Genomic DNA, 16003 nt, shown 5'->3' on the forward strand with positions numbered 1-16003 from the left:
AATCTATTTTTAAACTAAGATTATTATAAGATATCATATCTAGAGGTATTATCAGTCATTTAAATGTTTACTGGTTACATAGATCATGTATAAACATGTCTTAATAAACTTCCTGGTACAAACAAAATTTTGGGAAAATGACAGAGAAGAATTAAAGTAGAGTAGAAAACTATACAGATGAAGTGATATTTACCTAAAATCAAGAGGTACACTTTATACTTTTATTTTGGGTATATGTTTGTAAAACTAATATTGTTAATGTAATCTTATTGGAGAATATTGTACATAGTAAAATAAGGGGTAATATTCCTATAACAATTATTTCACTTTTAATTTAAGGAATACTCAGACAATAGATATCTCTTCTAGTAAGATAATTCCCCAATACTCCTACACTTACCTTTTTCGTAAGACAATACTAATACAAGATCTTCTAGTAAGATAATTCCCCAATACTCCTACAATTACCCTATTCGTAAGACAATACTAATACAAGATCTTCTAGTAAGATAATTCCCCAATACTCCTACAATTACCCTATTCGTAAGACAATACTAATACAAGATCTTCTAGTAAGATAATTCCCCAATACTCCTACAATTACCCTTTTCGTAAGACAATACTAATACAAGATCTTCTAGTAAGATAATTCCCCAATACTCCTACAATTACCCTATTCGTAAGACAATACTAATACAAGATCTTCTCGTAAGATAATTCCCCAATACTCCTACAATTACCCTTTTCGTAAGACAATACTAATACAAGATCTTCTAGTAAGATAATTCCCCAATACTCCTACAATTACCCTTTTCGTAAGACAATACTAATACAAGATCTTCTAGTAAGATAATTCCCCAATACTCCTACAATTACCCTTTTCGTAAGACAATACTAATACAAGATCTTCTAGTAAGATAATTCCCCAATACTCCTACAATTACCCAATTCGTAAGACAATACTAATACAAGATCTTCTAGTAAGATAATTCCCCAATACTCCTACAATTACCCTATTCGTAAGACAATACTAATACAAGATCTTCTAGTAAGATAATTTCCCAATACTCCTACAATTACCCTTTTCGTAAGACAATACTAATACAAGATCTTCTAGTAAGATAATTCCCCAATACTCCTACAATTACCCTATTCGTAAGACAATACTAATACAAGATCTTCTAGTAAGATAATTCCCCAATACTCCTACAATTACCCTTTTCGTAAGACAATACTAATACAAGATCTTCTAGTAAGATAATTCCCCAATACTCCTACAATTACCCTATTCGTAAGACAATACTAATACAAGATCTTCTAGTAAGATAATTTCCCAATACTCCTACAATTACCCTTTTCGTAAGACAATACTAATACAAGATCTTCTAGTAAGATAATTCCCCAATACTCCTACAATTACCCTATTCGTAAGACAATACTAATACAAGATCTTCTAGTAAGATAATTCCCCAATACTCCTACAATTACCCTTTTCGTAAGACAATACTAATACAAGATCTTCTAGTAAGATAATTCCCCAATACTCCTACAATTACCCTTTTCGTAAGACAATACTAATACAAGATCTTCTAGTAAGATAATTCCCCAATACTCCTACAATTACCCTATTCGTAAGACAATACTAATACAAGATCTTCTAGTAAGATAATTTCCCAATACTCCTACAATTACCCTTTTCGTAAGACAATACTAATACAAGATCTTCTAGTAAGATAATTCCCCAATACTCCTACAATTACCCTATTCGTAAGACAATACTAATACAAGATCTTCTAGTAAGATAATTCCCCAATACTCCTACAATTACCCTTTTCGTAAGACAATACTAATACAAGATCTTCTAGTAAGATAATTCCCCAATACTCCTACAATTACCCTATTCGTAAGACAATACTAATACAAGATCTTCTAGTAAGATAATTTCCCAATACTCCTACAATTACCCTTTTCGTAAGACAATACTAATACAAGATCTTCTAGTAAGATAATTTCCCAATACTCCTACAATTACCCTTTTCGTAAGACAATACTAATACAAGATCTTCTAGTAAGATAATTCCCCAATACTCCTACAATTACCCTTTTCGTAAGACAATACTAATACAAGATCTTCTAGTAAGATAATTCCCCAATACTCCTACAATTACCCTTTTCGTAAGACAATACTAATACAAGATCTTCTAGTAAGATAATTCCCCAATACTCCTACAATTACCCTTTTCGTAAGACAATACTAATACAAGATCTTCTAGTAAGATAATTCCCCAATACTCCTACAATTACCCTATTCGTAAGACAATACTAATACAAGATCTTCTAGTAAGATAATTCCCCAATACTCCTACAATTACCCTATTCGTAAGACAATACTAATACAAGATCTTCTAGTAAGATAATTCCCCAATACTCCTACAATTACCCTATTCGTAAGACAATACTAATACAAGATCTTCTAGTAAGATAATTCCCCAATACTCCTACAATTACCCTTTTCGTAAGACAATACTAATACAAGATCTTCTAGTAAGATAATTTCCCAATACTCCTACAATTACCCTTTTCGTAAGACAATACTAATACAAGATCTTCTAGTAAGATAATTCCCCAATACTCCTACAATTACCCTTTTCGTAAGACAATACTAATACAAGATCTTCTAGTAAGATAATTCACCAATACTCCTACAATTACCCTATTCGTAAGACAATACTAATACAAGATCTTCTAGTAAGATAATTCCCCAATACTCCTACAATTACCCTTTTCGTAAGACAATACTAATACAAGATCTTCTAGTAAGATAATTTCCCAATACTCCTACAATTACCCTATTCGTAAAACATTACTAATACAAGAGTGGATACATTTGAAATGTCATGTCTAGAGGAATAATAATATTCATCAAATTTCCTGCTAAAACTTTTATTGTATGGCAATACTAAAACGAGAGTGGACACACTTCAATATCACATTTGATTTACTGTTTAAGACTGGCTCATACTAAAAGTCTTTGAGATTAAGATATTTCTACAGATATAACAAACAGTTAACATTGACTAATGAAAACTTAAAATGAGGTCAAGGTCAGCTGAACCAGACATTTATTTGCACCTTACCATAATTCTATTGACCAATTATAGTAAACTGATATTTCACATATATAGTAACTGAGAAATGGATTTATAAAAATAAGATGTTGTATGATTAATTTCCAATGAGACATCTCTCCACCAGATATCAAATGACATAGAAGCTAACAACAATAGGTCACCTTAAGGCCTTCAACAATGAGCAAATCCCATACCACATATTCCAACATAAAAGGCACTAAAAAGCTAGAAAATCTAAGGCCATTAAAATGAGGCCAATGTCAAGTGAATCTTTTTCAGATGCCAGGAAATGTGGGTGATTACACAATTCAACAAGAATATATAAGTATCCATTGAACACCATGCTCACCATGCCATTTTCAGTGAACCACTAATGGGTCAAAACCTTACTGGTAATTTGGTTTAACTTTAGTCCTGCTTTTTTTTTAAAAGATTCAGCTCTTTCAGATTTGTAACTGGTTTGGACTAGCTTATTTGTCATAATGTGCATCTTTTGCAGTAAATTTGGTACTGTAAATATTATTATTACAACTAGGCCTATTTCTCAGGGGTATCACCAGCCCAGTAACCATTACATTGATACTGGCATGAAAATACAGATATTGTTTTACTAAAATTTGCCTTTATTAAATTATGGAATTCTTTTTAAATTAGAAATCTATCTCCCTTATGCATAGCTCTGATTCAATGTCCTGTTTGGTTTCAATTTTTAGTCCTTTTTAGTGTTCTCATCACTTGGCATCCGTCGTCTGTCGTCGTCCTTTAACTTTTACAAAAATCTTCTCCTCTGAAACTACTGGGCCAAATTAAACGAAAGTCATCGCCAATCATGATTGGGGTATCTAGTTTAATAAATGTGTCCGATGACCCTGCCTACCAATCAATATGGCGGCCATGGCTAAAAATAGAACATAGGGATAAAAATGCAAGTTTTGTCTATTATTTTGAAATTTGTTATGAATAGAGAAAATCTGACAGGAGCAAAAATGTTCAGAACGTTGAGCTCTACCAATTGTCCATATCATCAAAATTGTCAGATGACTTCGGGAGTTATTGCCCTTGATTGACAATTTTTTTTTTATTTTTGCCTATTATCTTGAAAACTTTAATAGATACAGAGAAACATTAAACTGCAAAAATGATCAGCTAGATAAGTTCTACAAATAAATTCCATTGTCGAAATCGTCAATTTACTCCTTATTAGAGTTATTGCCCTTTGATGATGCTTATCACCAATTTTTTTGAGTTTTTGGTTTATATCTTAAAAATTATGATAGATAGAAACTTAAATTAGCAAAAATGATCAGCAAGACAAGATCTACAATTCAGGAAGCAAGAGAACCATCGACCTTAGGTAGGAAAACTGGCAATCCTAGTCGATTAAGATTGGAATCACATAATAATGAAAATGTGTACCAAGTTTCAAGTTCATTTGACAACAAAAAATACCCCAAAGGCATATATTTAAATCGATTATCAAGGTAGCAATACACAGTTAGGAAAAAAACTGAAAATTGACACTCATAATTTTTAAACACCCTTTTTCCCTTCCTTTCTAACAAATAATATTTGTGTTATGCATGTGTATATTTATAGAACGAGAATCTTCTATAGATTTGATTTCTAATGGTTATAATGGTGAAATATAATCTCTTTTGGGTGTAATCATGGCAACAATCTGCATTTCTTTGATACAAAATATTGCATAAAAGGGGGGTGAACATGTCACAAAAGTCTCCAAAATTTGGTCCAAAGGAAAATTTCAATCAATTACAGTGATACCTTTCCTGAATCCATAGACATATATCTATCAAGAGGTCCAAAAAAAATCATATGCATTTCTGCTCGTTTTTCCATAAAATTGAATTGAAAAGATCGAGCGCAAAATCTTTGTTGATAAACACTACAATAATTTATGGACCTATGGGCGGTACGGATAGGAAAATACGGACAGTCAAACAGAAAAATGGCCTATAAAACATGCTAAAAACAATATAAATGTTCATATAAACCCACTAAGAAGGCTATATTATTCTTCAATTATCTAAAAATCAATTTTATTGTACAAACACTTTCATATTTAAAAAATTCACCATGGCTAACTGTGTATTGCTACCTAAGGCATCAAACACACTAACCCAAGCTGGACGGAGATCAAAGACACTAACCAAAGCTGAACAAGCTTTCCATTCACAATTTTACATTCACCTAAAGTTAATTATTATGAAGACATTAATTCAAGGTAAATAGTCTTAATTATCTTGTAATTTACACATTAGAATTCTTATCTACAGTAACTGATTCTCAGAGCAATTATCAGGTGTAAAGAATATAATTTAACTAACTGACCTATGTGTGGACTGTACCAAGCTGGTTAACCGTTAAATGACTTATAATTTGTACATGTTTAGGTCTAACTGACCTATGTACTGTACCAAGCTGGTTAAATGACTTATAATTTGTACATGTTTAGGTCTAACTGACCCATGTACTGTACCAAGCTGGTTAAATGACTTATGATTTGTACATGTAAGGTCTAACTGACCTATTTGGACTGTACCAAGCAGGTTAAATAACTTATGATTTGTTCATGTTTAGGTCTAACTGACCCATGTACTGTACCAAGCAGGTTAAATAACTTATGATTTGTTCATGTTTAGGTCTAACTGACCCATGTACTGTACCAAGCTGGTTAAATGACTTATAATTTGTACATGTTTAGGTCTAACTGACCCATGTACTGTACAAAGCTGGTTAAATGACTTATAATTTGTACATGTTTAGGTCTAACTGACCCATGTACTGTACCAAGCTGGTTAAATGATTTATAATTTGTACATGTTTAGGTCTAACTGACCCATGTACTGTACCAAGCTGGTTAAATGACTTATAATTTGTACATGTTTAGGTCTAACTGACCCATGTACTGTACCAAGCTGGTTAAATGACTTATAATTTGTACATGTTTAGGTCTAACTGACCCATGTACTGTACCAAGCAGGATAAATAACTTATGATTTGTTCATGTTTAGGTCTAACTGACCCATTTAGACTGTATCAAGCAGGTTAAATAACTTGTGATTTTTACATGTTTAGGTCTAACTGACCCACATGGACTGTACCAAGCAAGTTAGATAACTTTTGATTTTTACATGTTTAGGTCTAACTGACCCAAGTGGACTGTACCAAGCAAGTTAGACAACTTGTGATTTTTACATGTTTAGGTCTAACTGACCCACGTGGACTGTACCAAGCAAGTTAGATAACTTTTGATTTTTACATGTTTAGGTCTAACTGACCCAAGTGGACTGTATCTTGAAGCAGGTACAATCCAACAAAAACATAAACTTATGATTTTTACATTTTTAGGTCTAATTGACCCATGTAGACTGTACTAAGCAGGTTAAATAATTTTTTTTATATGTCAGGTCATGGCATCCAGTAAACCTAGCCAAGCTATCAAAACAGAATGTGACAAACATGGTCAACAGCTCAACTTGTACTGCCCCGGTCATTTAATGCCTTGCTGTGATAAATGTATTTCCACTAGTCATTCAAAATGTACTGGAATACAAAGTTTATCAAGTGTAGTGGAGAAAACCAAGATTGAAAAATCAAAGGAATCTGTAGAGAAGGACATAAATTCTATTTTATCTTTTTTGGAAACATTAATCAACAAGAAATCCAAAAACATAAAATCAGGAGAAAATCAAATTGGTAGCATTAAGAAATCAATTAAAGGAATTAGACAAGAAATAAACAAACATTTAGACCACCTGGAGAAAAAGTTATGCCAAGAAACAGATATTATTTGGAATCAGGAAAAATCAAAAACAACTGATTTCATTTCTGAAATTGAAGGTGAAAAGAAAACCTTGAAAGAAATCAACGAACATTTACAACCAGTCATAACAAATACTTCTAAACTACAATCCTTTCTAGGCGTACATCAGATTGAACAACAAGTACATCAATGTCAAAGATATGTTGAAGATCTGGAAAAAGATGAAAGAGTCAAAGAATTTGACATCAAAATGAAGCAAAATGGTGACATAGAAAAAATACTAACTAAATTAGGATCATTAAAATCCTTAGGAGAAGTCATTGTTATAAAGACAGAAGTAGCCATGAATAGAGAAACAAGTGTAAAGAGGAAAGCACAAGTAGAATCACAAGAACAATCCAACATAAACAACATGACCATGAATATTGAGACAAAGATAGAGATCAACATGGAGAAGGTGATTAATGAAATGATTTGTCTGATGGATGGAAGAGTTATAGTAGTGGAACGGTATAGTAATGTTTACCTACTTACTTCTGATGGCAAACTACAGAAACAACTACCTATACCTGGTGAACCCTGGAGTGTTACACAGATCAATCAGGATACTATAGCCATAACTTATCCTGGTGAGAAAGCCATTGAGATCTTCAATATGGAGAATGAAACAGTTACCAAAGTTATCAAATTAGACAAAGGATGCAGGGGTTTATCATTCTACAATAATTCTCTGGCTGTAGGTTTGTATCCTGATGAAATCCGTATTATAGACTTGGAAGGAAATACACTGAAGTCAATACAAGTTGAGAGTAAATCATACCTGAATCACCTTGTTTACCGTAATGACAGAGTAATCTATAGTGACTATATAGGTAAAGCAGTATACTGTGTGGATGGATCAGGTAAACAGATCTGGCAATATACACAGGATTTATCACGACCACTAGGACTTTGTACAGATACTTATGGTAACATTATTGTAGCAGACTATGGATCTAATAGAATAATAGTAATATCAAAAGATGGACAGAATAGTAAAGTACTGATTAGTAAAGAGGACGGACTGGAGAATCCAAAGTGTATTTGTTTTAAACATAATGAGTCTTCAGGTTTTATTTGTGATTACAATAGCACATACTTGACAAAATTTAATTTATCTACAGGATGACATACACACTAAGGAATCATATTATATTATCTGATTAGGAAACTTTGTCAGAAATATACAAATATATTGGTAACAAGTGGTAATATTTGGTGTGAAGTTTTAATGTAGGAGAAATGGTAGGCAAGTGTATAAATGTATGTTTTTAAACACTTTATAAATTTCATTCCTCTGAAGCACTTTTCTGAATTTACCATCATCAGGAATGCTCAAAGCTGAATATTTGAAAGCCAAGGATGTATATTAAAGAACCAAAACAGTTTTGGATAACTATCTAATTAATGTTTTTATTGTGTTGTTGGGTTACTGACTATCTAATGTCCACATCACATATCATAATTTTTCCTAAGTGTTGATAGCGGTGTAAAGTTTGAATGTGAGAGGAAATGAAGGCAAGCATTTAAATGTATATTTTTATTGCAATTTAGGGTAACTGTGTAAATAATGTTCAATTCAAATATCCTTATATTCCAATGTGTAGATATTTTGTGTGAAGTTTAAATGCAGAGAGGAAATGTAGGCAAGTGTATAGATGCATGTTTTTATTGTGTCCTTAGGTACCCGGTAATTGTCTAATTAATGTTCATATTCATATCTTATATTCCTAAGTGTTGATATTGGTTTGGAGTTTGAATGTGGGGGTAAATGTATGCAGGTGTGAAGATGTGTGTTTTCATTGTGTTGCTGGACTATTTATTCCTAAGTGGTGATATCTGTTGTGAAGTTTGAATGTGAGAAGTAATGAAAGCATGTGTATGGAGCTATCTTTTTATTGTGTTGTTTGGTTACTGTCTAATTAATGTTCGCATCACATATCCTTATATACCTAAGTGGTGATATTTGGTGTGAAGTTTGAATGTGAGAGGTAATGTACCAGTAGGGAAGTTTGTAGATGTATGTGTTTATTGTGTTGTTGGGTTACTGTCTAATTAATATTTACATTACTTATCCTTATATTTCTAAGTTGAGATATTGGTTTGGAGTTTGAATGTGAGAGGAAAAGTAGGCAAGTGTATAGATGTATGTTTTATTGTGTTGTTGGGTTACTGTCTAATTAATATTCACATCACAAATCCTTATATTCCTAAGTGATGATATTGGTTTAGTGTTTGAATGTGAGAGAAATGTAGGCAAGTGAATAGATGTTTGTGTTTTTAGTATGGTCAAGTTAGCTAATGTTCAATCACATATCTTTATACATTGTACTTCTGATTGAAGAAATATCTAGAATTATAGATTTAATAAGATACTTTTTTAAATAATTATTTATGGAAAAAGGACAATCTTTATAAAAAAATCAAATATGTATTTACGATAATTTTTTAAACTTAAACCTTCAGCTCTATATATATAGGGCATAAGAAATAATCATAAAAATATTTATGGAAAACTTGAAAGAGAAAATGTATTTATTATAGTATCAGTAAAAATAAATATGATAGTTACTCATCATCCCCATATTAAACTTTAGGTGCACTATCTAATCATATCCCCTTATTAAACTTTAGGTGCACTATCTAATCATATCCCATTATTAAACTTTAGGTGCACTATCTAATCATATTCCCATATTAAACTTTAGGTGCACTATCTAATCAAATTCCCATATTAAACTTTAGGTGCACTATATATAGCTATCCAATCATATCCCCATATTAAACTTTAGGTACACTATCTAATCATATCCCCATATTAAACTTTAGGTGCACTATCTAATCAGATCCCCTAATTAAACTTTAGGTGCACTTTCTAATCATATTCCCTTATTAAACTTTAGGTGCACTTTCTAATCATATTCCCTTATTAAATTTTAGGTGCACTTTCTAATCATATTCCCTTATTAAACTTTAGGTGCACTATCTAATCAAATTCCCATATTAAACTTTAGGTGCACTATATATAGCTATCCAATCATATCCCCATATTAAACTTTAGGTACACTATCTAATCATATCCCCATATTAAACTTTAGGTGCACTATCTAATCAGATCCCCTAATTAAACTTTAGGTGCACTTTCTAATCATATTCCCTTATAAAACTTTAGGTGCACTTTCTAATCATATTCCCTTATTAAACTTTAGGTACATTATCTTATCATATCCCCATATTAAACTTTAGGTGCACTATCTAATCAAATCCCCTAATTAAACTTTAGGCGCATTATCTAATCATATTCCCTTATTAAACTTTAGGTGCACTATCTAATCATATTCCCTTATTAAACTTTAGGTGCACTATCTAATCATATTCCCGTATTAAACTTTAGGTGCACTTTCTAATCATATTCCCTTATTAAACTTTAGATGCACTATCTAATCATATTCCCTTATTAAACTTTAGGTGCACTATCTAATCATATTCCCTTATTAAACTTTAGGTGCACTATCTAATCATATTCCCGTATTAAACTTTAGGTGCACTTTCTAATCATATTCCCTTATTAAACTTTAGATGCACTATCTAATCATATTCCCTTATTAAACTTTAGGTGCACTATCTAATCATATTCCCTTATTAAACTTTAGGTGCACTATCTAATCATATTCCCTTATTAAACTTTAGGTGCACTATCTAATCATATTCCCTTATGAAACTTTAGGTGCACTATTTAATCATATCCCCTTATTAAACTTTAGGTGCACTACCTAATCATATATCAAACTTTAGGTGCTCTAGGCTTTCTTCTCTGATTTCTTTGAAACTAGGAAGTTGTCTCTTTTTAAACATTAAATTAAAGAATGATCAAGATCAATATATACCATATTTGTATTGATCTATTCACAAACCAAAAAATTACAAACAAAATAAATTTTGGAGCACTTTTGCTTTATGTTAATATAGCATAAGGGAGCTACCATTTGATTTTTATATTGGGTGGGGGGGGGGGGGGGGGGGGGGCTAAGATGAAATTTTTAAAAAAAAAAGGCAGGACAGGAGTTTTGAGTAAAAAAAAAGGCAGGACGAGCAACTTGGCAAAAAAAAAGGCAGGATGATAATTTATGTAAAAAAAAGGCAGGGTAAACTAATAAAGAAAAAGGCAGGACCAATTAGAGTGAAAAATAAAAAGGCAGGACAGAGATTACCACTAAAAAAAATGCAGGACAAAATTTTTCATCCTAGACCTCCCCCATAAAAATCAAATGGTAGCTCCCTAATTGAATGTTCTTTCAATAAGACCGTTTGAGATAAATATCTCAAAAATCTAGCTCATATTGTGCCATTACAACTTGTATTGTATTCCATCAAGCAATGTTTTGTTTTTGGTAAATTTACAGGGCCAAATCAACCCCCTAATGAACCTTGTCCTGTTAGAATAAAAAAAAAAATGTTCACCATGAAATTAATCAAATTCAAAAAAATATTTGTTGCCATTAAACTTCAAATATTAAACGTAATTTTTCTCCACTCTTTACACCAATTATTATTTTATGTTCTAAGATTTACTGAACATTGACTTGTTTATATACTGAAATGTCAGTAACAATTAACATTTTTAATCGGATAGATAAAAATTATTGCAAAAAGAATTTTGAGAAAAACTAGATATCATTGAGATGGGAGCCATCTCTGTGGGCCCACTGTGAATAATGTGTGGTAAAAAATTTGTATCTTTATCATTGGACATGGGGTTGTTAACTGAAACCAAAGTTTATGACCTTGACCTTTGACCTAGGAAGTTGTACATAAATTATGACACACCCTCTGGTGTTGGTTTATATACATGTCAAGTATAAACTTTGAAATCATAACGGTTCTCTAGATATAGAGCGGACACGATCTTTACTATACGACATGGGGTTGTCAACTAAAACCAAAGTTTTTGACCTTGACCTTTGACCTAGGAAGTTGTACATATATTATGACACACTCTCTGGTGTTGGTTAATATACATGTCAAGTATAAACTTTGAAATCATAACGGTTCTCAAGATATAGAGCGGACACAATCTTTACCATAGGACATGGGGTTGTCAACTAAAACCAAAGTTTTTGACCTTGACCTTTGACCAAGGAAGTTGTACATACATTATGACACACCTTCTGGTGTTGGTTAATATACATGTCAAGCATAAACTTTGAAATCATAACGGTTCTCTAGATAATAGAGCGGACACAATTTGTTAAGGACGGATGGACGGACAAACGGACGGACAGACGGACGAACGGACGGACGGACAGACGGACGGACATACTGACGGACAGACTGATCATTATAGGGCGTCCGCCATTCAGCGGGGCCCTAATAATATTGTATTTTATGATAAATGCGGTGAAAATGACCAATGTGATATCATTAATTTTGACAAAAACAATATCAAATTTAGTCGCAAACATTCTGATTTACCATGTTTACACTTTACTTTATTTGTGTTTGTTATCATGATTTTTATACATTGAATTTTTATATGAACTTGCATGATGTCGTATTTTGAAATTTTTTATTTTCTTCAATTGTGGAAGTATTCAAAAAAGTTTTTAAATTAACACATTCTTTGAACTTTGAATTTTTCATTTTGTCTCACATTTTTGCATTTACATGCATTTTGAATAATGGTCTTTCATACTTTTAAAGGGTAAAATTTTTACATTTGAAACACAAGGACACATTGTAATATTTAATTCTTTTTTACAATTTTTTACAATTTTAATAGATGAACTGTCAGAAGATTTGTCCATGATTTTACATCTTCAATTGGCTTTAATGTTTTAGCACGTTAAAGTCTGATTCAATTTCTTCAAACTGATCAATGTAATACTATGACGAGGATACATCATTATGTCAGTGTTATTGGTAATTAGTTGTAAACATTCTTTTATTGAGCAATAAATAATTGCTTTGCTTTGTAAAAAAAGGATGAAAGACTCAAACAGTCAGGATGCATAAAATGTGTGTTGAACAATGGTGAATGGTCTAAAATGCACATTTTTAATATACAGAAAAATAAAAAGTTAAAATCTGGGATTTGTTTTAAATCAGGTTCTAATATAAATATATATGCACAACCCTGTACTATTGTTTAGCTGACAATCTCTGTACTTAAAAAACAAAATTAAACAATTACATTTTTTTAATATTATACTGGTATTAATATTTTTTCATATTTTTCTATTTTTTCTTCTAATATATATTACATGTATATATAGCTAAATAGGCGACAAAGGGTGTAGGTAGGGGTGATTTCTCATTCAATGACAAAAGTGTTCTTTTCTCATCAGGGGTGGAGGTCATAAACACTAAATACCAGTATGTCTTTAGAATGATATTCGTAATAATATATGCGACCGTTATGGAAAAGGAATGGCTACAAAATCTCAATCCTTACTAAAGGATTCTTTTTCTGCTACATCAATCGTCCCAGCATTGGTTGCATTTAACTAGCACATGCCTTATTCTATGTTTCTCGATATAATAACCTACCGGGGGAATAATTAAGGGACCATATTTAATTCTTAATTGTTTATAATCTTAAATATTTTATGCCAATAATTTTTCCATAGTCTGGGAATTCAGTTGGAAGAAATAGGAATTTTTATAGTTCCTTCCGGCTGCACTACTTGGAAACTACTGCAAAACATTTACCAGAATATAGTATCAACATTCAAATTTAAAAGTAGGATTTCAGAGAGAAATAATTCAAAAAGGGGACCTTTATTCTACATTTTATCAAGATATACTTTATTTTTCTAAGTATATCACAGCTACCTAAACAACACAAAGGTGAACAGACTTGAGTAAATTTCTAAACAATTTTATGATAACTATCAGTTATTAATTTACATTTCATTAGGAATTATCTTTTCAATTTGTTTTTTTTTGTTTTTTTGTTTTTTTGTTTTTTAATATTATTTTTTTTTGTATACATATGTATATAATTTGGAGTTTAGTATGACGTCCATTATCACTGAACTAGTATACTTATTTATTTAGGGGCCAGCTGAAGGACGCCTCCGGGTGCGGGAGTTTCTCGCTGCATTGAAGACCCATTGGTGGCCTTCGGCTGTTGTCTGCTCTATGGTCGGGTTGTTGTCTCTTTGACACATTCCCCATTTCCATTCTCAATTTTAATTTTATATGTATACTTATTTGTAAAACAGTCAACCCTGTTCATCCCAGTTCCATATAATTACTCGCCAAAATGTAATACTAAAAATATGTTAAGGAATGAGCACAATTACTACACAAGTAAGCCGCCTACCAAAACCAATAACAACAATAACAATAAATCAGGTTCACAACCTCTATAACTTTGAAAATTTTGCTGAGGTATGACTAAATTCGTTTATCTGGAAAATGGGGAAAGTTGCTAATTAATATTACGTGAGGGTACCAAAATTGCCCCTATTTTGACAGTTTTTTCACCTAGGTTTTTTTATGATCTAGACAAAAGTTTCCATTCTGTGGGTTTTTTTTTTTTGTAGACATATCCTAATTTACTATATAGTTACACCAATTTGATTTTGAATCCATATTGAATGATAGAAAAATGGGTTTGAACCCACCTCCAAACGATTCATGATTCTGTAATGAGGAGTACCCAAATTGCATCCATACTTAAGTTCACATCCTTAAAAATCGAATAACAGATGTATTGTTTTATTTCTTCAAATATTTAGAACAATTTGACATTAGTCCATGCCTACTCTTCATTTTTTTAAGAAATGCGACGTTTCTGTAGATTTTACTTTTTCCAGTGAATGCTTCATCTTTAGATATATATTGTGAAAGTTTTGTGTACATTTAAATACATTAACCTATGTTGAAAGACGCATACAATGTCAAATCATAAAAATACAAATTGTTAAGTCTCAAGGAAAACTTGTAAGATTTCCGCAGCTATTTTTTTTGAATAGGTGCAATTTGGGTACTCGGTGCAATTTAGGTACTGTGACATTAGGTAAAAACTGTAGGGGGAGTTGATTATTCAAAATAGGTACTGTCTTTTTCACAAGTGTTGCTAAAATTTGACTAGTTCCCAAGTTCAGAAGAAAAAATTGAGGGAAAATTCCTGAAACATTTCCATAATAGCAGGTTGGCAACTTTTATATATAAGGGAACATCCATTTAACTTCAAGGGAGGGTTATGGTTTTTTCCTAAAAAATATTCTGATCCCCAATTTGATGAAAAAAAGAATTGTGGTCAAGCAGATGACAAAAAAAAAAGGTTCTGAATCTAGATTTTTTCCATAACTTATAGTGTTATATTTTGAAAAAAATTATTTAATAGCGTCAAAAAACTAAAAAAAAATGTTCCTTCTTTGCGCGAAAAACATTTATGACTCAGACAAAAAAACCATACCCCCCCCCCCCCCCTTTTGAAGTTAAATGGTTGCTCCCTAGGCAATCTGTTTGTTTAGTGCCATTATCCAAGTCATACTTTTGAAACTGATCTTACTGACAAATAGGTGTCTAATTGTATCAACAATAGTTAAGAATGAAGAATGTGAAACATATGAATTGGTTGGTAAGAATTTTCTTTTTCTTATCTTACACTTGCTTAACAATAACAACCTTTCAGTAGTAATGGGCTAAACAAATGTTCACCAATTGATCAGTTTGAAGGAACAACCCAACTACAAATTGAAATAATCCATTTGGCTATAACTAGCATTGTGAAAAGACCAAGCCCTTTTAGATAAGAATATTTGCTTTTTGTGTGGTTTTTTTTGCTGTGGATGTATTGATTTTGTGTCATGGATGGATAACCCATATCCTTTGTTTTTCTATTATAGTACAAAGGAACATCATGTCTTGGTGAGTAGGGTCATAAAATAAGTTATGTCTACTTCTTTTGCAGTAAAAGTAATTCATTTTTCTAAACTAAAGTAATTTTAAAAGAAAAATAGATGTAGTATCAGCTGTGATACTATATAAGATGTAAATTCCTTTTTTTTAAAGTCTTGAATATGTAGACTCTGGATGA

At 31.6% G+C, this 16003-nt stretch overlaps 2 protein-coding genes across 51 annotated transcripts in view; one reads left to right on the forward strand and one right to left on the reverse strand.

The window, feature by feature from the left end:
• Positions 1-16003, reverse strand: part of LOC127700020 (polycystic kidney disease protein 1-like 2) — a 59220-nt gene that overhangs the window by 35927 nt on the left and 7290 nt on the right. The gene's annotated exons all lie outside the window — the stretch shown is intronic.
• LOC127699992 (uncharacterized) lies at positions 72-10977 on the forward strand. Of its 50 annotated transcripts, none has more exons than XM_052203405.1 (7): positions 72-206; positions 6560-9783; positions 10016-10052; positions 10090-10163; positions 10201-10459; positions 10571-10644; positions 10682-10977. In XM_052203405.1, exon 2 carries the CDS (start codon positions 6563-6565, stop codon positions 8081-8083), a length of 1521 nt encoding a protein of 506 aa, XP_052059365.1. In that variant the 5' UTR covers positions 72-206; positions 6560-6562; the 3' UTR covers positions 8084-9783; positions 10016-10052; positions 10090-10163; positions 10201-10459; positions 10571-10644; positions 10682-10977. The 50 variants fall into 50 exon arrangements, 49 of the variants coding, with proteins under 49 accessions (XP_052059365.1, XP_052059371.1, XP_052059358.1 ...); XM_052203411.1 differs by having other exon boundaries at positions 10571-10607; XM_052203398.1 differs by having other exon boundaries at positions 10201-10311; positions 10386-10459; positions 10497-10977.

Source organism: Mytilus californianus, unplaced genomic scaffold (assembly GCF_021869535.1).
Source record: "Mytilus californianus isolate M0D057914Y unplaced genomic scaffold, xbMytCali1.0.p SCAF_46, whole genome shotgun sequence".
NCBI lineage: Eukaryota > Metazoa > Mollusca > Bivalvia > Mytilida > Mytilidae > Mytilus > Mytilus californianus.

Coding starts and splice junctions, on each gene's coding strand:
- LOC127699992 (XM_052203399.1), top strand. CDS start 6,563: ATGGCATCCAGTAAACCTAGCCAAGCTATCAAAACAGAATGTGACAAA.